We start from the raw sequence: 22,736 nt of genomic DNA on the forward strand, positions 1-22,736 counted from the left end.
TGATCCCGGGGTCCTGGGATTGAGTCCTACGTCAGGCTCCCAGCTCAGCGGAGAGCCTGCTTCTCCCTCTCCCCCTGCTTGTGCTCGCTCGCTCTCTCTCTCTCAAATAAATAAATAAAATCTTAAAAAAAAAAAAAAAAGATGTTCTCTCCCATTGGGAAAGGGGATAGATAAACTCAGGCAAATGGTCTCATGCTACTGGAGATGGTTTTTCTGTCACTGTTGCTGCTGACGTCATCACCCCAGGCCTACAATCTCTTATTCAGGAGAAAAAGTTTGGCTTTCTCAGCCAAGGGTAAATAATAGTAATTCCTTGGAGACAAGGACAGACATACATTATTGAAAGATCCTCAGCAGTAATCTTATTCTGACCTTGGGAACAGTCATGATTAGAATATAGGTCACAGTCTTGACCGTACTTTAAATCAGCTGCTGCAGTTATGATAGTAATGATCACGGAGCGTCCTGGACCTGCTGGTATTTGATTGTTATTGCAGATCTGGTCATTCAGTGGAGATTTCAGTGTCATTCTTTTTTTCCCCTAAGATTGATTGATTATTTATTTATTTATTTGAGACAGAGAGCGGGCACGAGTTGGGGGGAGGAGCAGAGGCTGAGGGAGAAGCAGACTCCCCACTGAGCAGGGAGTGGAGGCTCGATCCCAGAACCCTGAGATTATGACCTGAGCCAAAGTCTTAACAGACTGAGCCACAAAGGTGCCCCTTCAATGTCATTCTTACAATAAGTACTGCCATTTCTAGAGCTGAATGTATGACTTTTAGGTTTATTTGCCCTATTTTTGTCTTGTCTGAAAGTTGCTTAAAAATACATACATGCCCCATGCACCATCCTGCCCTTATTGACTGTATCATGTGACTGTCACCATCATCACATGGCTGATCATTATCACCGCCGGCACATGGATTGTTTTGTGTGGGAAATCCTAGTATAAGTGCTAGCAAAGAGAAGGGGGATAGGGATGGGAAATATAACGGGTGTGTGGAGCTGTAGTAGGTCATGAGTCTTTGGGCCATCTCAGAATGTGGTCTTGGGTCTCTTTGCTGCAGTATAGAGCCAAGGGATAAACTGCATGCAAGTGGGTGTACGTTTTTATTGTGTATAGTGATTGAAGAGGCACATTTCACATTAATTAAGATTCTTTGTGGGGGAAGATTGCCTCTCTTTTTCTTCTGTTACTACTGCTTGCCCTCAATACCACCACCAAAAAGAGAAAGAGGGGGGAAAAGCCTGGAGATCAAACTAGCATTTGAGAGGGAAGTAATTCCAAATAGATTAATATTACAAAGTGCTTTGTGCCTAGGGAGAACTGGGATATGAGTATGCTGTAGGAAAATGCATTATATTATAGGTAACTATGCAAATTTCGAGTATTATGAACCCAATATAAATGTAAACACTAAAAGCCTGATTATAACAAAAGGATTTAAAACATCCATGAAGAATGGATCTGTGTTCCAGCCTACTTGGTATTTGCCTCTAACAGAAGTACCCTAAAAACGTAGCAGAGTCTGGTTGCCTGTCCTGGTATCAGTAGTGAAAGATGAGGGATGCTTTGTCCCAAATCTTGGGTTTTCTTGACCATAATGTATCTATTATTCATTCACTTAAACTTTTAAAAATTTGCAAGTAACTTAGGACTAAATCCCTATTAGTATGGTAACAAATTTCAGTTTTTACTGGTAATTAGTATTTTTACAAGGTCTTTAGTGTTTCATTTTATTTGTCTAAGTTTACAGTAATGTCCAAGCTCCTGCAGGGATTTTGCAGTTCTCACATTCTATAGTGTTTTGAGTCATCTGTGTTAAACTTATTCATACCTTCATGATTTGATAAAGTTTTATTATTTCATCATCATCATTTTTAAATAGAACTTAGGCTTTATTAGCCCTGTCTCATTACATAGGTTACTTAAGAGGCATACACTGTGTTCTCCACTATTAGTGTGATAAAAACATTCTACTATAACAAACTACCTTTTTCCAAAACCTTTAACAAGCTTATTTTGGCCTCTCATTATTCATGAAAGATAAGTAAGACAGTTATATATGTTCTTATTCTATGGCAGAGAGGAATTCCTTTAGTTAGTTTTGTTTTTACTCTCTATTGAGTTAATTGCTGTTAAAGTTTGGAGTCGTTCTTTCCAAGGAGCCAGGATCTTCCTCACTCTCCAGTATGTAAATGTATAATCTTCTGACCTGCTATTCCTCATGTCTCTCCGCAGCCATATGTGTCATTGTCTCAGCAGATGGCACCACCAAGTCCGAGCAACAGTACCCCGAACAGCAGCAGTGGGAGCAATGGAAATGACCAGTTGAGCAAAACCAACCTCTATATCCGGGGATTGCAACCAGGCACTACTGACCAGGACCTTGTCAAATTGTGCCAGTCGTAAGTGGGGGGACATGTGGGTAGGCTTCAAGGGCCACTACAGATTTGGTGATACTGGCTTCTTGCCAGATACTCGTGTCCTGAAATGCAATCCTCTTTGTAACAAGACTTCTTAGCAGCCCCTCTTAAAGAAATCCTACCTGCTACTGATATATAAAAACTGTGTGTTTCTCTGAGGAAAGTCAGGGTGGGGCTGGCCTTTGAAGCCTAGTATGTGACTGTTGCCAGCGTGCTCCCAGAACTGATGGTCTTTGTGGAAAGATTCCTGTCCTTACACCTCAAATAGAAATGCTCAGTATCCCTAAAGATATGGATTCGAAGGCAGTGAGAGCTGGCAGTGGGGATAGAAGGAAGTGGGACTAGCCAATCGAATCGTACGCTTAGGAGAGTTTCTGCTGATGGAGAGAATCCCAGTGAACCAGAGGAGCTCTCGCATTAGTGGATAAAGGAGAAGGTGGAGAAGGAGGCCGTCGCTCTGCATCTACCCCTACAGACCTCGGGGTTCTTCACAGGAGATTTGAGTCACGAGGTGGAGATAACTAGCATGGAATCAGCCGCGTTGGGAATGCTGGAAAAATTGCAAGAGTCCAAAGATGCCAACTCAATTCTGTTTGGCAGAAAAATATGTGTTTCAAATGATATATTTGGGGGAATGGTTAAAGGAAGAAGTCTGGGGGTGGGGAGGGGGAACATTGAGTTTGGGTAAGTGAGTGGTAGAAATAGGAACCTTACACTGTGTAATTACCATCTTTTAAAACTTTTTCTTGGCATATAACAAACATATTGGAAAGTGTACAAATCCTAAGTGTGTACACAGCAGCGACTTCACAAAGTGAACGTACCCTCGTAACGGCCCCTTGTAACCAGGTCAAGAAATAGAACATTACCAGCTCTTTTGAAGCCCACCTCTCAGTTTCTATCCCCGCTACCCCCAACCAGTCTGCCGTTTGGATTCTAAACAATTGGTTGGTGTGGTTTGTTTGAACCTCACGTAAAGACGGTGCTGGGCTGTACGTGCCCTTCCGGCTTCTGCCGCATGTTATGTGTGAGATGGCTCCAAGTCAGCGCATGTCCTGAAACTTTGTGTGTTCTTACTGCTTTATAGAATTCCTCCACAGGCATACGCCATCGTTTATTTACCCATTCTACTGTCGTCTGATGTTGGACATCTGAATTGTTTCCGGTCTGTGACTGTTATCAGTGTGAATAGTGCCGCCATGCGCTTGTGCGTGGCTTCTGGTACCTACGTGTGCACGTCTGTGTTGGGTATGTGCCTAGCAGTAAGGTTGCTGAGTCACAGGATAGACATACGTTCAGCTTCTGCAGATACTACTAAATGATTTTCCGAAGTGGTTAAACTAATTCAGACTCCCATAACAGTATATGTATGTAAATTCCAGCTGTTCCAAATCCTGGAAAGGCAGGACATTCTGCCCCCAAAATGTAGTTGTAGGAGTCTTCGGAGATATTTTGTACGTCCCTTATTCTTCTGACATTTGGTCCATGCAGACCATACGGATTTTTGCGCACACTGGGCTGCAGAAACTGTCTCTGAAGGCTCAGCATATGTGTAAAACTGGTTTCTTTTCCTCAGCTCACCCTGCTAGAAAAGTATTTAAATGGAAGTGAGGGGACTTAGTCTAGGACTAGTAATTTTTGAGGGGAATGGAAATTGGCGGAAATGTTGATTTATGAGGAAAAAGGCTATCATATCTGTACCGTCTGTTTCTTGTACTAAATATAATGTACTACAAAAATCCTCTCACTCTGCGAGACAGACAGAACCTCCGTTCTGCTTCACTATACTTTTAGACTTTCATTTTGCTCTTCCCAACAGTTGCCTTACTTGTTGTCTGAAGGGAGGAGAGTAGTCAGCGTCATCATACGGGCTAGAACTAGCAGCCCGAGAGGGGACCACGGAGAGGTAGAAATGAGGCAGGGAAAGACTAGGTGCCAGATGAATTACGACAGAAGATCAGTTGGCTGGAACCCTTATGGATGCTGCGAGCATCCTGGAGCTGGAACCTTCTAGGAAGGGTGTTTACCATGCATGGAGGGACTTCTGTTTTTGTCCCAATTGTGTCTCGGGTTGTAGAGGAGGTGAATGTTGCTGGATGCTAAACCCTGCTAGGCAGGCAGGAAAGGCATGGAGTCTGAGACTGGAACCCCTGGTTGTCTTGGAGGGGCTCCTTCCGCTGAGGAGGAAGCAGCAGCAACCCAGCTGGTGCCAGCTGCGCTGGAAACTCTGGGCTCTAAGGCTCAAGCCGCTCAGACCACGGCAGGCTCCACCGTGGGGCCTTGATAAGGACAGCAGCGTGTGTGTCCTCCCGCCGGTGTCATGTATCCCTTCTCTTGCCTACATCTGGGAAAGAATCCAAATAGGTAGCCCTGAAGGGCTGGGATCGCCACACTCATCTCCACCCCCCTTTTAATGTGTTCTTTTCCCAACCTCCAGACCACTGCTTGGCTTATTCCGTCTAATCCATTGGGTGACAGGAGCCCCACCGAAAAAGTCCGTGAGAGGCTGCCACGGAGCAAAACAAACGTATCAATCATCATATGTTCTTTAGGGATGAGGGGTGGGGGAGAAAAACAACACTTGTTTGGGGTATTTGTCTCGTATTCAGTCCCTGCCAGCTGTTTTCAGTTAAATCCTGTACTTCTGATTCTGTTAGTGATTTCTGTCCTGTATCTTTAATATTTTCACTTTCCTAGAGTGGAATATAGAGACTTCTTTCTAGTGGAACACTTCTAGAATAGTCCTGAGCTGTGATACTGCACTGCTCAAGTTTGGGGAATTCCACATGACTCTGCTGCCAAAGTATAATTTTCAAAAAGTTGAGAAACATGACTCCTACAAATATGGGTAAACACACGCTCAGGATTTATTTCATTCATTAATAAGGGAACCGACAGGATGGTAAAATGGGTTCGAAGAGCATTTGAGGGGTTGAGTGTAGGTACTGAAGAAAGAATGTTGGAATAAGATTGCTAAGTTATATACAAAACTAGTTCATATCCTACAGGACATTGTAAAACAGTGACCTTTGGGATTCTCTTTTCTCCTGGACAGAAATTATTGGCACTGGGGCACCTGGGTGGCTCAGTCAGTTGATTATCCGACTCTAGATTTTGGCTCAGGTTATGGTCTCGATGTCTGTGGGATCGAGCCCTATATCGGTCCCTATGCTCACCACGGAGTCTACTCATCCCTCTCTCTCGGCCCACTCCAAATAAATACAATCTTTTTTAAAAATTAAAAAAAAAATACTATTTGCATTTCTACTGGACAAAATCTACAAGTTAATATGTATTTTTGCAAGGTCTGAACACTAATCAGTAGTAAATAGTAAGTTAAACAAAGAAAAATCCCCCTAAATAATGAAATATATTTTAGACAGTGTTCCAGAATGACATTGAAAGGATGCGCAGTCTTCATTTTGTCTTATCATCATGTTTTGGGTAGTTTTCCTAAGACTGTTGTTGCACCTGGTCTTATGCCCACTTGCCTCCTTAACATGCTCAAGTCTTGACAGTGAGAAATAGAAGTCTTAGAATAAAGTAAAGCAGAAGAGAGAATCGCTTGCATTTTCCTTGAATATAATAACAATAATACTATCAGTTAAGAACTTCCAAGTGTTTACTGTATGGTAGACATTAGTGCTTTATACTCATGAATTCATTTCATATTCCCAACAATGCGGTCTCTGCAGATGATGAGACTGAGGCCCGGGAAGGTTAAATGACTTGTCCAAGATGGCGGATAACTACAAAGTGACAGAACCGGGGTTTGAACAAACGCAGTTTGGCTCAGGTCAGCCTTCTCCCAGGGGTGGGGAATGGGGTGTCGGAGAAGAGAAATGTCTATAAGGTTTTTCCTAGGAGGAATGGTGTTTCTCCAGAAGAAGATAAGTAATTATTAATGATTATAGTTAGTCTGCAAGGAATTCCAGCCAGAGCTTTGCACGTACACACTCTGCTATGTGGACACCACCAAGCTTCTTTCCCAGAAGACAGTAGTCTCTTTCCAACTCGTATCTGAGTCTTAGGTGGGGAAGAAGAGAAAAATGTGTTGCTTTTGTAAGGACTACAGTTACCTGATTTCTTGTAGGCACCTTTGGAGAATAGGTTTGTATGTTAAGTATGACATTTTAAATTCATTTCTTCTTGTTTTTATGAAGTTTAAGTGGGAACAGTTGTGAAGAAAGGGCGTGGGTTCATCTAGATGTCTCAGTCTCTGTCCTGTTCCAAATCCCTGCCCCCACATTATCCCTGCGTTTTCTTTTCCCTTAGATATGGCAAGATTGTCTCTACTAAGGCCATACTGGACAAGAGCACGAACAAATGCAAAGGTGAGAGAACAGCTGTCTTTGGTGATGGAGAGCAACTGCGAGTGAGGCCACCCCTTGCCTCTGCTCTGTACCGCGCAGTGCTCCGAGGGCCCAGGGCTGGGGAGGAGTCTCTAAGGTTTTCAGGCTTAAAAGACGAGTAGATATTTAGGTTGTTTGGGGACCAGACAGCCAGAGCTGAAAATGCTATTTTGGGGACCCAAGGCTAGAAGCCTGCAGAGTGCCTGGGAGTCCCTTGAGCTTACTTTAGACTTCATGTTTCCACGAAGATTCCCCAGTTTGGAGGGTTGGTATGGGTAGTTAAGATTATTTCTACTTAGTAAAGCCTTGTAAATGCCTTGTGGTGGTGACAGTGGTGGGGTGACGCAGTGGGTATTACTTTGAATAGCTTTGTTGAGATTTTGAGCAGCTGTGGGGGGGATGAAGAGTGGAAGGAGGGAAAGGACGATCTGCTGGGGTGGAGCAGGGCTTCTTCCAGGCAGCTGGTTATCTGCCGTGGAGAGGCTGTATTCCCTACATGCCTAGCATTCCTGGGATGTGGCTAGAAAACAGGAAGGAGTTCTGTTGGGGGGCACATTGTTAAAAGAGCCTAATTTCTGAAATCTCCCATTTCTTAGGGGGGAGGGAAAAAGGCAAGAACACAAGGACTTCATTGCCCTTGGCATTCTTAGCTGTAAAACAGACCAAGTCTCATGGGGTTTGAGGAGCACACGGATAACCACCTGAAACCTCTTAATTTCTTTCTCTCCCTACCACTTCTGTTCCATGGATCATAACTCTTCCTCTGTCTCCTGAAAAGCCTGGGCCTCCTACCTCCCTTACACCCCCACCTCCCAGTGATGCTGTTTCCCTGTTCCAGGCTATGGCTTTGTGGACTTCGACAGTCCTTCAGCCGCACAGAAAGCCGTCACGGCCCTGAAAGCCAGTGGTGTACAGGCACAGATGGCAAAGGTAAGGCTTCGGGCCGTGTCTGCTCCTCAGAGGGATTGTGGTTAGCACCAGAGGTCGAGTTCTAAGGCTTCCAGAGGGGTGAAGGCCATGAATTCGATGGGCAAGGGCTGTCTACGGTACTTTGACTCTATCTGGCCAAAGTCAGGCTGGGCCAGGGTCCCACTGAGCACCCCTTGGCTGCCAGAGGGAAGTGTTCTCCGGAATCCGTGGCAGGTAGCTCTGAGGCCTCTGTTCCTCTCATCAAGTACTGTAATAGAATCAGGTAAGAGGGTCAAGAGGCTGCCCTTCCTCTCGCGCTTTCCCCGTGTCCGCCCTGGCCGCGCTTCCCTGTCTTCCAGACAGCCGGGTAGTTCTGCAGCACCCTCTGCGGAAGGCGGCTGTGCGACTCAGACGTGCGGCCGCCTCCCCGTGCTTCTCCCCGCCGCCCGCTTCTCCCCGCCGCCCGCTTCTCTCCGCCGCCGCGCTTCTCCCCGCCGCCGGTTCGGAGGGTGGGGGAGGTAGGTAGGAGAGTTGTTGGGCGGGGAGATGGAAGCCACAGCTAGGAAGGAAACCGTCCCTCCTTGTCAGATCTCCTGGAGCTTTTATTTTAATCCAAACTACCAGAAAACTCGCGGCTCTTCCGTCCCTTCTTTGAGGTGGGCCCGCCCTCTGGCCTTCCTGGAGTCGTAGTGAATACTTGTAGAGCTGAGGAGGCAGGCCTGCCAGTCCCCCTTCGCCGTCCGGTGAGAGACCAAGTCCTGAGAGGAAGAGCAGGAGAGGGGTTGAGCTTGCTGGTGAGCCGCTGTCTAGGGCAGTGACGGCTCCCGTTCTTCAGAATACAGCCCTGGGAATTACGGCCATTTTGCGCATTCTGCCGCCTGGCGGGGTTCTGCCGCCTCTTCTTTCTGGAGGAAAGCCTGACGATGGAGTTTAGGGGCCCCCAGAGTTCCCATGAGACGAGAGCTCTCCGGGCTGCGTGGTGACCCAGTGACTCCAGTCTGGCCCCCAGCGCGGGCCCGCCCCCGTCGCCTGCCCTTTGCCGGTCTCCCTGTTCCTGCCTCCTGTGCACCGGGGAGCGCACAGCCATTCCTACTCCGAGGCTTCCGCCGCGGCCCAAGAGGAGGCAGGGGGGTTACTTCAATCCGTCCAGCAGGGGAGCGGCGGTCTGCGAATCCAGCCCGGGAATAGGCTGTTGGCGGCGAGGGAGGAGCGGGGCTCTGCCGCGCTCTTAAAGACACAGCCAGAACTTCATCAGTGGGCTTGTAAAGTACTAGAAATATTAAGTCTGCCTTTTTTGTTTTGTCCTGGACTCAACGTACAATCCATGGTAGTGGGACTAGGTGTTCTAAATAGTTAAGATTCCCTTTGTTTATGTGGGCCCCTTCCTACAATGTCTTCTCTGAGATGCCATTCTGTGACGAGGGCTGAGGGTGGTGGAGGGATAAGAGATGTGAGCTTCACTGCCTCACTTTTTCTCCATAGCAACAGGAGCAGGACCCCACAAATTTATACATATCAAACCTTCCACTGTCAATGGACGAGCAAGAACTGGAGGGGATGCTGAAGCCCTTTGGCCAGGTTATCTCCACTCGAATCCTCCGAGACACCAGAGGGACCAGCAGAGGAGTTGGCTTTGCAAGGTGAGGGATGCCAGAATGGGAAATGATGAGGCTAGTGAAGAATGTCCCTTAGAAGGTTACTGAGAAAATCTGTGCCCCCTCCCTCAAGGGACCAAACTGTTGGCCTAAAGTACTTGACAGTGAATCAGAAGTTCATTTAAACTATAGGTCACAGGGGCACCTGGGTGGCTCAGAGCGTCTGCCTCAGGTCATGATCCCAGGGTCCTGGGATTGAGCCCTGCATGGGGCTCCCTGCTTGGTGGGGAGCTTGCTTCTCCCTCTCCCACTCCACCTGCTGTGTTCCCTCCCTTCCTCCCTCTCTCTCTCTCTCAAATAAATAAAATCTTAAAAAAAAAATAATAAATATTAGGTCACAATACTTAAAGACCCATTTGCCCTCAAATCTTTATCCTTTCCCCACTATTTCTTGCTACTCTAGCGTTTGTTCCTTTGATGCAGACCCAAGCAGAATAAAATAATTCTGTATCTTTTTATATAGATAATGAAACCAGAGTCTCCACTGTGAAGTGATTTGCCCAGGGTCCCCCAGCAGTGGGTGGTAGAACAGAACCCTAATCCTTCTGGCTTCAAGATCAGTGGGATGAAGTAGAAGATTTGGTCTTCCTTTTCAGTTCTGTTGAGAGACTTAGATTCTGGAACCAACCCTGCCACTAACTGCCCCTATGATATCAGACCTTTCTTTTTTTTTTTTTTTTTTTAAGATTTTTTTTTTATTTATTTGACAGAGATAGAGACAGCCAGCGAGAGAGGGAACACAAGCAGGGGGAGTGGGAGAGGAAGAAGCAGGCTCATACCAGAAGAGCCTGATGTGGGGCTCGATCCCAGATCGCCGGGATCACGCCCTGAGCCGAAGGCAGAAGCTTAACCGCTGTGCCACCCAGGCGCCCCGATATCAGACCTTTCTGAGCCGTGGTGTACTTTAAGATTTTGTTTGGAAGGAGATTTATTGCTTTTTCTGAAAGTTTGAAAACTATTGGAATAAGTGATCCGAAGGTCCCATTTTGTTTTATAATACCTTGTCTGGTCCAGGAACACTCTCTTACTCTGTCTGGAGTGTTTCTCCAGATCTTGGGAACAAGGAATATGCCTCTTCCCTAGCCAACGCCTGGCAGCACCACCTACTGGCAATGCCAAGTATAACTAAAAGAGAGTTCCTAGGGTATGGTTGTCGAACTGTTTTGGCTCCCACTTTTTTTTAAAATTTAAATTCAATTAATTAACATATATTATATTATTAGTTCCAGGGGTAGAGTTTAGTGATTCATCAGTTGCATATAAAACCTAGTGCTCATTACATCACGTGCCCTCCTTAATGCCCATCACCCAGTTACCCCATCCCCCCCACCTCCCCTCTAGCAACCCTCAGTTTGTTTCCTGTAGTTAAATGTCTCTTATGGTTTCCCTCCCTCTCTGATTTTGTCTTGTTTTATTTTTCCCTCCCTTCTCCTATGATCCTCTGTTTTCTTCTTAAATTTCACATATGAGTGAGATCATGTAATTGTCTTTCTCTGATTGACTTATTTTGTTTAGCATAATACCCTCTAGTTCCATCCACATTGTTGTAAATGGCAAGATTGCATTTTTTGATGGCTGAGTCATGTTCCATTGTATATATTTACCACATCTTTATCCATTCACCTGTCGATGGACATCTGGGCTCTTTCCACATCTTGGCTGTCGTGGACATTGCTGCTATAAGTATTGGGGTGCAGGTGCTCCTTCAGTTCACTGTGTTTGGCTCCCACACTCTCTTAAAGTAGAGGTTCTCAACCTTTTCCAGTTCATGGCACCTTAAGTTGTGTCAATAATTTTTTTTTTTTTCTCTAGACCAAAAGAAATACTTAAGGGGCACCTGGCTGGCTCAGTTGGTAGAGCATGTGACTCTTGATCCTGGGGTCCTGAGTTCAAGTCCCACACTGGGAGTAGAGTTTACTTAAAAAATAAAAGGGGGGGCACCTGGGTGGCTCAGTCGGTTAAGCATCCAACTCTTGATTTCGGCTCAAGTCATGATCTCAGGGTTGTGAGATCAGGCCCCATGTCGGGCTCTGTGCTCAGCACAGAGTCTACTTGTCCCTCTTCCTCTGCTCCTCCCCCCGCTTGCTCGCTCGCTCATGTTTTAAGTAAATAAATGAAAAACATCTTAAAAAAAAAAAGAAGAAAGAAAAAGATTTTTATTCTATTCTTAAATAACTATACTTACTAACTTACTAATGGGATGTGCACCTGTTGAACACTGCACAGTTTCTCGAACCTTGGAATCAGATTGGACACTTACACCCTCATTTCCTGTCACACATTGTTTTCTTACGGTATTTGCTTTTGTTGTGGCAACTGTGGAAAAACCAGCTTTGCAAAAGTACGTTATTAAAAGGATCGTAGGGTGATCCAGCGTTGAAATGGTGACCTGTTTAAGAGTTAGTAGTCCAGACAGTATGCAATAGATGTTGCTGTATTTTCTTCCCAGAGTTCAAAAAGTCCCCTACATGTACGTCTGTGAGCTCACCCCAGTGGCACGGGGCGCGTCAGAGCCCAGTTTGGAAACTGTGGCTTTGAAGACTTGAAAACCCGTGAAATCTCTTGCATGTTCCTATGCTACCATCTACACATTTTCTTCATACATTTAGATCTCGTGAAGCCTAATTTCCAGCAAATTACAAATATTGACATTTTAAATAAAACTGTCGTGTCATTCGTAAATGTATCCAAATAGATCGAAATGTCGTAGCAATTCAATACACAGTCATCCATTTAAAAATACTTAGTGATCTCAGGGTCGTTAGTTCAAGCCCTGTGTAGGGCTCCAAGCTGGGGGTGGAGCCTACTTTAAAAAAAATACTCAGGGCATTTCTTTTTTTTTTTTTTTTAAAGATTTTATTTATTTATGTGACAGAGAGACAGCCAGCGAGAGAGGGAACACAAGCAGGGGGAGTGGGAGAGGAAGAAGCAGGCTCCCAGCCGAGGAGCCCGATGTGGGACTCGATCCCGGAACGCCAGGATCACGCCCTGAGCCGAACGCAGACGCTTAACGACTGTGCTACCCAGGCGCCCCTTGGGCATTTCTTTTTTAATAGTCATAACTCATCTCACCGTTATTAGAGTGTTCCTTTCTCGGTCTTGACCTTGTATTTCCATTCATATCCGTACAGAATTGCAGTCTAGTATAGAATGTTTTTATAGTTGAAAGTCTTTTTATGGATCATTCTGTCGTACTTCTCTGCAACAAAAATATGTGTATACAATAAATGAGACCTTTCCCTGGGGTACGAGACTGTACACATAACGTAAGTTTTATTGGAAAAGCTTACTCCTACGGCATGGATGTTTTGTCTTGCGGACTTTTTCTGACTAGGTCGTGTAGCCGTCCATGACTGTTGTTTATTGCTGTAATATCAATTCTGTTCCTGTGTTTTGTTTTCATGCTGAGAAACCTTGTTCACATAAGTAAGTAAATGGGAATGGGAAGAGTTTTGTTAAAATAGGCGTTCTTTGAACTCCTTCTCAATTACAAGCCAAGAACCAAGGTGATTGATCGGTCAAAATTGATTTTTTTATGTGTCCGTTAACAACCTGCTGAGTCGTCCAGCTTGCTGAAAGAACTAGAAAAAGCTTTAAAATCAGGCATCATTGCGTCATGTTGAGTTTGGGGTACGTGAGAAAGAAGGGCAGAGCAGTGGCTGTGAGAGGGCCCCGGGCCCTCGGGGAGCACGAGCTGTCCTCAAGCCGGTTTTAGGAAGGAGCTTATGAGGAAGTGGAGGCTCTGCAAGCAATTCTCTTAAAAGTCCCCATGCCTGCTCACCCCCGTGGAAGATTAAGGAGTAGAAGTAACCCAACTAAGACTGCTGCCCTGGGATACCTGGCTCATGGGTTTTCCCTGAAAGGTACCATTTGAGGCCTTTTTTTAGTGGCCACTTTCATAGGACCGGTTCATATTTTTAGTGGTTATTGGCATAGAAAATATAATGAGAATTTATTTAAATATGGAAGGAGGAAGGGGTGCCTGGGTGGCTCAGTGGGTTAAGCATGTGCCTTTGGCTTAGGTTATGATCCCGGGGTCCTGGGATTGAGCCCCCTCTTGGGCTCCCTGCTCAGTGGGGAGTCTGCTTCCCCCTCTCCCTCTGCCACTCCCCCCAGCTTGTGCGCTCTCTCTCATGCGCTCTCTTTCTCTCAAGTAAATAAATAAAATCTTTTAAAAATAAATAAATAAAATAAGGAAGGAGGGGAAGATACTGTACTTATGTCCTACAGACCCTTAAAATTTTTAGAACACATAAAAATACATTGTCTCATTTGATCTGTAGCAGGGTAGATGGGTGTTACGTCTAAGGCAGAAATGAGGGGTGGTCTGCCGGGTTTTGTGCGGGTCCTGACTCACAGAATTTTGTGTAGTGACCTGGCGCAAGAATCTAGATTTTCTGATTCCTTACTCAGTTGTCTTTCCCCAACCAGATAACTTTAACTCCGTAGTTCCCAAAATTGTTGTTTCTATCACTGTAGACCATGAACTGTCTTATTACTCTTTTCTCCTACAGTTTAATGAAATCTTAATATTATCAGTAGTAATTAGACCTTGATAATCATAACAATTTGTTTCATAAGAAGCAAAAACTAAACATTGGCAGGTTCTTGGCCTGTGCAGTTTTATTGGAGTGAGGGAACAATTTCCATGAGGAACTCTGTAATAAAAAGTAATGGTGACATGGGACACCTGGCTGGCTCAGTGAGTAGAGCGACTCTTGATCTCAGTCATGAGTTCAAACCCTACACTGGGCGTAGAACTTACTTAAAAAAATAACGATGATGACGACGAGGGTGATGACAGGCGCTGTTTATTGTGTTCTTGTTTCTTGTTTATGAATCAGACCTAATAGTAGGCCATCCGTCAGTGTCTTTGGAATAGTCATAGCTTCATTTTCCGTTGCAGGAGCCCTACAGGAGTCGGTCGAGGGAATTTCCATTAGAAGCTAGGGTTGCCTCTTCAAGATACCTTGGATTTGTGTGGAGGAAACTGTGTTTCTGTAGTCACAACTTTTGGAGCATTTGTGGGCTGGGAACTTAGAGCTTTCTCTTTGAATGTAGGGGGAGCACAGACCCTGGAGAAGCTAGAGCCTAACCCCTCTTGTGCTCCTTAGGATGGAGTCCACAGAGAAGTGTGAAGCCATCATCACCCACTTTAATGGAAAATATATTAAGACACCTGCTGGAGTACCAGGTGAGGCATCTGGGAATCAGGCTGAGGGAGCCGTAGGTTGTTAACTTCCAGTGAAGATTCTGGAGGCGCTTTGCATGACTGTGAGTGGACTAAGTGAGGTGAGACTCAGCTGTCTCTTTGCTTTCTTTCTTGGCAGCCCCATCTGATCCCTTGCTTTGCAAATTTGCTGATGGTGGTCCAAAGAAACGACAGAATCAAGGGAAATATATGCAAAATGGACGGGCCTGGCCAAGGAATGGAGATATGGTGAGAGGACCTCTGAGGAGACAGGAGTACTAGGGACATTGACGTGGAATGGAAATTACCATGGCCTGATTTCTGTGAGTTTAAGTGGCAAGCTTGAGAATTACAGTAAGTAACCGAGAGATGCCTGCTGCTTAACACGATCACCAGTGTAGGTCTCCCGTGGGATTTTGCAGCCTGCACAACCAGAAAAATTCTGGAACAGATGTAGTAGGACGTCCAGACTTCACTCTAATCTGTTGAATCAGATACATCCCAGTCTGGACACTCGGGGCTTCCTCCTGTTCTCCCCCAAAGGCTCGCAATATGAACACTGTGTTCTTCCTTTATAGGGTGGTATGGCCTTGACCTATGACCCCACCACGGCTCTTCAGAATGGGTAAGGGTGTTTTCTAGAATTGGGCTCCCTGACAATGACAGCGGCCTGTCCAGGCACTGGGACGTTTCATCTTGATTTTTAAACAGCAGTTAGTGGGAAGTGGCTGTGTCTGTCAGTGGGGCCCTTACCTTGTGGTTTCCTGTGGCTCCTTACTTACTGATGAGGTTCCTTCCTCCAGGTTTTACCCGGCTCCTTACAACATCACCCCCAACAGGATGCTTGCTCAGTCTGCACTCTCCCCGTACCTTCCATCTCCTGTGTCTACCTATCAGGTATGTTTGTGCCCGCAAAAGGGTGTGGTGGTTTTCCCTGTCACTGTGCTTCAGGTAAAGGAGTAGAAGGCTGGAAACTCCTTATTTTTTAGTTTTTCCTTATACGTACTGCTCACAAATAATTTTACATGAAAGCATAACATGTGATCACATGATATATACAGACTGTTGTGCTAGCACCCTCTTACTCTCCGTCTACCACCCCACCAATAAACCTGTGTTATATTTTTAATTTCCTATTATTCCATATATTTCAGAAAGTTCCAGATTTTTCTTCATGTGCATATATACATATGTATATGGTTTTGGAAGTCATTGTTTATTTTACAAAAATCTGGCCAGATTAAATATATTTCTTACACTTCACTCCTCTCACTTAACAGTATCTTAAACCAGTGAATCTCAAAGTTTGGTGCCTGGACAAGCAGTATCACCTGGGAATTTCAAAAACATAAATTCTTGGATTCCACCCCAGATTTGCTGAATTAGAAACTCTGGGGATGGGTCCCAGCAATCTGTTTTTTGTTTTGTTTTTTGTTTTTTTGTAGTCACCATCTGTCACCATACAAAGTTGTTGTAGTGGTATTGACTGTTTTCCCTCTGGGGTGCTTTCCATCCCTGTGACTCACGTATCTTCTGCCTGCTACTCTGTACCTCTTAATCCCCTCCTGTTTCAACCCTCCTGTGCCTCCCCGCCCCACAGCAACCTGAGTTTTTTAACAAGCCCTCCAGGTGATTCTGATGTAGCTAATGTTGAGATTTTTTGTTTTAATTGTTTCTTTTTTTTAAATAGTTGCATTCTATTTCATGCTGCAGAAAGACCAGAATTCTTCTACCCTTCCTCCGTGAAGGGCTTGTCAGTTGGATTTCAGGGGTTTTCTGGTACAAATAATACTTCCATCCGTATATTATTCAACCTAGTAGTCCTATTCCTTGGACTCTAGTTCCTAGAAATAAAACCATGCATATGTAAAGATTCTTATGTCTACGTGCGTAAATGTGAGTACTGTTATTTCCGGGGGCTAGAGTCCAAGGAGTGCTGGGTTGGATGATATCTGGACCTTGAGTTGTGCAGTTGTTGCCGAATTACTTTCCGCAAAGGCTGTGTGAGCTCACATTTCCACTAGCACTCTCTGGGGCCATTTCCCTCCAGCCATAAGTGACATTGGTCTTTGTAAGTTTTTCCTGTCTCCATAGGTGTAATTTGCACTTCCCTGATTGCAGCTGAGTTTAAGCGTGTCTTTTGATGGGTGTCGTTTTGATTCACTCTTCTCTGACTGCTCTTCATACGCTCGGCCCATTTTTCTGCTTGGTTATTCATTTCCCATCAACTTGCAAAAAGCATTTGCATCTTATGAAAGGAGTCACCCTCTGACTGTTACCTTTCTTTTTTTTTTTTTTAAGATTTTATTTATTTATTCGACAGAGATAGAGACAGCCAGCGAGAGAGGGAACACAAGCAGGGGGGGTGGGAGAGGAAGAAGCAGGCTCATAGTGGAGGAGCCTGATGTGGGGCTCGATCCCATAACGCCGGGATCACGCCCTGAGCTGAAGGCAGACGCTTAACCGCTGTGCCACCCAGGCGCCCCTGACTGTTACCTTTCTTACACATATTTCTTCCCAGATTCAGTTTGTGTCCGTCGACTCTGGGTTGTGGTCCTCAAACTTGAGCTGTCTGTCAGAATCACTTGGGAAGCTTATCAAACCCCAACTATTGGGCACCACACAGAGACTTTCTGATTCCGTACGTCTAGGCTAGGAGGCGAGGATCTGTATTTCTCCTTCCCGATGCTCCTGCTGCCAGGCCAGGGACCAGACTTGGGGAATCGCTCATTTTCACCACAAAAAAAATACTACAAAGTTTAAAATTTGAGTATAGTTAAATATGTCTGCTTTTCCACTAAAGCTTTTGAATTTCCTAATTCAAAAGGTCTTCCCAGTCCCTGTATTATGCATATGGCCTCCAAGATTGAGATGCTGTGGATACACTGAAGAAAAACTGTGGCTTTCTGTTCCTCTATCTTGCATGCAGCTAACGTACCAAGTCCTTATTACTACTAGCATTTTTTTTTTTACTGAGTCTTTTAAGTGTTCTAGGCATATAGTTATATCATCAGTGCAAAAATCATAGTTTTCTCTTCCTTTCCAATTTTATGCCAATTGTATTCTTATCTAATTGTATTTGTTTGATCGTACTATCATATTATTATCATAAATGCAGTGGCTTTAATATTTCTTTGTTTGGGTTAATGTTAACAGCTAGGTTTTGGTACTAGCCTTTAATATATGTAAGTAGTTTCTTTCTAGACTTTATTTTACTGGGTTTTTTTTTGTTGTTGTTTTCCCCATAAATTGCTGCTGGATTTTATCAATGTCTTTGGCATCTCATATTAGATTATGGCTTTTTCCTTCAATTTTGACTTATGTTTATAGAGTTTCTGATCTTGAACAATCTTCACATTTATGAAATAAACCTGCTTGTTTATTTCTAGCTTCTCATTGCTCTTTTTTTTGTTTTTTTCATTTTAAAATTGAGATAATTCAGGGGTGCCTGGGGGGCTCAGTCGGTTAAGCATCTGCCTTCGGTTCAGGTCATGAGCCCAGGGTCCTGGGATTGAGCCCCACATCAGGCTCCCTGCTCAGCGGAGACTCTGCTTCTCTCTCTTCCTCTCCCTCTGCTGCTCCCCCTGTTTGTACTCTCTCTAATAAATAAATAAAATCTAAAATAAATAAATTTTTAAAAATTGAGATAATTCACATACCATAAAATTCACCTACTTTAAGTATACAAGTCAGTAGTTTCAAGTATATTTTCCAGAGTTATGTAGCTATTACCATTATCTAATTCCAGAACATTTTTATTACCTCGGGAAGAAGCTGTGTACCCATTAGCAGTCCTTGCCCACTCTCCCTCACCCCCACCCCCTGGCAACCACTGACATACTTTCTATGGCTATAGATTTACCTACTCTGGATACTTTGTATAAACGGAAGCATGAGGTATATCTCTTGGGGTCCTTTCACTCAGCAGGCTTTCACGGTTTACCCATGTCGCAGCACGTGGCAGTACTTGATTCTTTTTTATGACTGAGTCAGTCACCTGCCATTGTATGACGATACCCGTTTGTTCTCCACTTAGTAGTTGATGGCCTTTTGAGTTGTTTGCACCTTTTGGCTGTTAGAATAATGCTGCTTTGAATATTTGTGTACAATTTTTGTGTCAACACATGTGTGAGTTTCTCTTGGGCGCACACCCCCAGTGGACTTGCTGGGTTACAGAGGAGCTCTGTGTTTAACTTTCTGAGGAAATGCCAAACTGTTTTCCAGAGCTGCTGCACCATTTTCCATTCCCGCCCACGGTGTATGATACTTGTTATTCTGTCCTCTTTTTTTTTTTTTTTTTTAAGATGTATTTATTTTCTAGAGAGAAAGAGAGAGAGTTGGGGAGGGGGAGGCAGAAGGGGAGAGAGAATCTCCAGCAGACTCCCTGCTGACTGAGGCGCCTGATGCGGGGCTGGATCCCACGACCCTGCAAGACCTGAGCCGAAATCAAAAGTCGGACACTTAACCTCCTGAGCCCCCCAGGTGCCCCTACTCTGTCCGTCTAACTACAGTCATCCTGGTGGGTGTCAAGTAGTATCTCATCGTGGTTTTGATTTGCGTTTCCCTGGTGACTAAGACGGGGAGCCTCTCTCATGTGCTTACTGGCCATTTGTGGATCTTCTTAGAGAAGTATCTGTTCCTATCTTTTGCCCATGTTTAAATTGGGTTATTTGTTGACATCAATGAGTTGCTAATATTTTTTTAAGGATTTTATTCTTAATGTTTCTATTTTGTGAGGGGGCACTCCAGCCTTTTTGGGGTTTTGCTGCACATCATCAGATCACTGGGAGAAACAGTAGTTTCTAGGCAGTTGATGTGTCTGTTTCTTTTGTTCGCCTTAGAGAGTAACTCAGACGTCTCCTCTACAAGTGCCTAACCCGTCTTGGACGCACCACCCGTCCTACCTCATGCAGCCTTCGGTGAGTGTTCACACGTGGGCAAGAGCCAAAGAGGCAGTTCGATGTAAAGAAAAACAATGGCACCTGACGATAGACGATGTGGGTGTGAGTTCTGGCTCAGTCCCTTGTGCAACCCGGCGGCGGCCCTCCGTACGGATGGCAGAGCACCTGTTTCTGTTGCATAGCCGGGTTGCTACTCGCCTGGCAGCTCCCAGGATTTGGAAGCGTCTGTCTGCCGCGGCCCTGGTGGGCGTGAACCCCCGCGGCTTAGCCGGGTGCGCCAGCGAACCCTGTCCTTTGTTGCTGCCTCCAGGGTTCCGTGCTGCCGCCAGCGATGGATCAGCCCATTTCTCTGCAGCCGGCCTCCATGATGGGACCTCTTACCCAGCAACTGGGGCACCTCTCCCTCAGCAGCACAGGCACGGTAAAGCGGGGTGTTCTGATTTTAGACTCGGAGCGAGCGAGGAGTACCTACGCGGTGCTCTTCGGCGTAGAAGCTTGTGCGTGAGGGTGTCGGTCCCCTCAGTGTCGTGGAAGGCGCGCTCAGAATAGGTAAACAGTCTGGCCGTTCCGCTGCCCAGCTCACTCCTTCCACCCGAGTCCTGCTCAGGAGACTCAGTAGTGCTGCTGTCCACACCGCAGCTTCCCGGGAGCTCACACACACTGCCCAGAAAGCCTCACACCGTGCTGACGCGAAGAACGGACGCGCGCCGCAGGGCCCTCGTAGGCCTGCCGCGGTGGCTGGGAGGGAAGCGGCAGGACGGACGGACGGACGGACGGGAAGCCCCGGAGGCTGACGTGTGTCGAAGCCCGCAGCCCGCGTGCTTCGGAGCCCGGCGGCTCTCTGGGGAAGGCGATGAAACTCGCCTCTCTGGGGATGCAAGCTAGGCTGCCGGGGGTGCTGTCGGCGTGGCCGGGGTCCCACCACCGCCCTGAGCCGTGGATGGCTTGCTTTCTAGTACGTGCCGGCGGCCGCCCCCGTGCCGGGAGCTTACCTGTCCCCGTACACCCCCGTGCCTCCTTCCGCTGTCGCCGCCGAGGTAAGCGCTTGCTCGTCCCCGGACGGAGCTAGGAGAGTGAGCGGAGGTAGCCCCATCGGGGTCTTCCTCTGACGGGGGTGCCCGCTGTGCTCGCAGTCAGCGGGCAGGTACGCGAATGAAGGCAGGACGGAACGACCTCGACTGTGTCCTTGGCGTGTCCTTGAACGAGGCCCTTCCGCACCTGCGGCCAGGCGGCCCGTGGTGCCGGTGCGGGCTGGCGTGTCGGGGCGGTGATGCCGTGCGCGTGCGCGCACTCGCGCGGTGGTGCCGGCGGGCTGGGCGCCTCGCCGGGCGGCTGCCGCGTCGGTGGGAAGGGACGAGAGGAGCGCCCGGCTGACCCCCGCCTCGGCTGTGCTGCAGGAGAGCGGCGGCCCGCAGACTCAGGTGCCGGTGGACGCCGCCTCGGACCACGGGCTCTACTCGTTCCAGTTCAGCAAGTAGCCGCGGTAAGAGCCGCCGCGGACGCCGCCGACGCCAGACGGTTCCGTGTGGTCGTGCCCCGCCCCCGGTTCCGCCTCCTCCGGGGTTCCCTCCCCATCTCTGCAGACTACAGGCATCCCTCTTTTTCTTGTGCTTTACTTTACTGAGCTTTGCAAATATTGCCTTTTTTTTTTTTTTTTTAAACAAATTGAAGGTTTGTGGCAGCCCTGCTTTTCCTGCTTTGAGCAAGTCTGTCAGTGCCAGTGGCATTTACTCACTTCGTGTCTCTGTGTCACATTTGGGTGATTCTCAAAATATGTCAAATTCTGGGGCGCCTAGGCGGCTCAGTCGGTTAAGCGTCATGATCTTCAGCTCAGGTTCTGATCTCAGGATCCTGGGATCGAACCCCACATCCGGCTCCCTGCTCAGTGGGGAGTCAGTTCTCCCTCTGCCCCTCCCCCTGCTCTCTCTCTCTCTCAAATAAATAAAATCTTAAAAAATATATGTCAGATTTTTTTATTGCATTCGTGGTGATCTGTGATCAGTGACTGACTTGCTGAAAGTTCAGGTGATAGTTCACAGTTTCTGCAATAAAGTATTTGTGAATTGAGGTCTGCATGTTATTTTTTTAAACCTACTGCTGTCGCACACTTAATAGGCTACAGCATAGTGTAAGCATACTTTGTGTGCACTGGGGAACCGGAAAGTTCATCTGACTTGATTGTGACGTTTGCTTCGTTGCAGCGCTCTGGAGCCGAGCCCGCAAGGTCCCTGAGGTGTGCCTGGGCAGACGGATCGTTGGAGAGGCTGATGCTCCCGAACTCCGGAGGGCTGACCCGCCGTGGGCCCTGCCGTGGGCCCTGCGAAGGACTAACGCATGGGCAGCGTTTTTCACAGGCCTGGGCCTGGAGAACGAAAGCTCTGCACTCCTGCTCTCTGCTTCTTCCTCCATTCCCCGGGGAGCCGGGCGCCCGGGGCAGCCGTCCCTTTTTGTGTGCGCTGCATTCAAGGAGATCAAAAGAACTTTTTTCTTTCTTTTGCAAAGAAAATTTTATATTTTGTTTTTAACTGCAATATACTCTTCTTGTATCCCAAAGAGACATAGTGCCTTGAACTTCTCATCTTTATGAAAAACAGTTTTTGATATGTTGGACTTATTGGGGGAGGCTTTACAAATTTTGTTATTTCTTAAGAAAGTGCAGTGATAGGACGTCGATGAGGGAGTCCTACTGTGGGCCTTTGTGTGGGGTTTGGTTACGGGCTTATTTTGAGGGGTGGGGTGTGTAAGAGAATATACAGACTTTACAAATTTTGTTTTATAAAGCTCTTAGCTCACACATCTCGTTTCTTCTTCACACATTTTATGCCTTCTTTCTCTCATTCAGACTGTTCTTTTTTATACAGCAGAGCCTGCCTACTTTGCCTTTTTACAGTATTTAATGTTGTTCAATTTCTTTTTTGAATGAAATTTTGTATGGGCTTTTTTGGGGGCTGGGCGAGGAACAGAACTCTAAGCAGGCAGTGGAAGTGACTCTTCCTCCCTCTGCCTTGCCACATCCTGGGGGAAAAGACCAGACTTTGCCTTCAGGAAGCAGAGCTGTGATGTAGGCTCATTAAAGAGACACTCCCACGGTCTTTGGACGCCATCCTTGAGCCAAATTTAGATGAAGACTAGGTCTTCCCTGGCAGGTTCCAGAAGGGTGGACTTTCTGACTTCTGACTAATTCTTCGCACCACTGAGGCCAGCACCATCTGAGGAAGTGTCTTCTCCAGTGACAGCTTTTCAGGAATCCCTGCTTTGCTCTTTCCTGGAGGATCTCCTTTTCCGCCCCGGGTCCCATGGC

The 22,736-nt window shown here is 46.4% G+C and overlaps 1 protein-coding gene across 4 annotated transcripts in view; it reads left to right on the forward strand.

The window, feature by feature from the left end:
- The window catches only part of RBMS2 (RNA binding motif single stranded interacting protein 2), a 60,804-nt gene extending 38,573 nt beyond the window's left edge, over positions 1–22,231 (forward strand). Inside the window, exons 2-14 of one of the 4 annotated variants that reach the window (XM_040637137.1) lie at positions 2,243–2,409; positions 6,703–6,761; positions 7,618–7,709; positions 9,171–9,328; positions 14,458–14,537; positions 14,674–14,783; positions 15,113–15,159; positions 15,338–15,431; positions 19,376–19,453; positions 19,746–19,856; positions 20,392–20,472; positions 20,833–20,918; positions 21,637–22,231. In XM_040637137.1, the coding sequence (XP_040493071.1) occupies positions 2,243–2,409; positions 6,703–6,761; positions 7,618–7,709; positions 9,171–9,328; positions 14,458–14,537; positions 14,674–14,783; positions 15,113–15,159; positions 15,338–15,431; positions 19,376–19,453; positions 19,746–19,856; positions 20,392–20,472; positions 20,833–20,913 (1,158 nt within the window). In that variant the 3' untranslated portion in view covers positions 20,914–20,918; positions 21,637–22,231. The other 3 variants (XM_040637138.1, XM_040637139.1, XM_040637136.1) reach the window with 3 other exon arrangements.
- The last annotated feature ends 505 nt before the right edge of the window (positions 22,232–22,736 follow it).

The sequence above is a fragment of the Ursus maritimus genome, unplaced genomic scaffold (assembly GCF_017311325.1).
Source record: "Ursus maritimus isolate PB19 unplaced genomic scaffold, ASM1731132v1 scaffold_21, whole genome shotgun sequence".
NCBI lineage: Eukaryota > Metazoa > Chordata > Mammalia > Carnivora > Ursidae > Ursus > Ursus maritimus.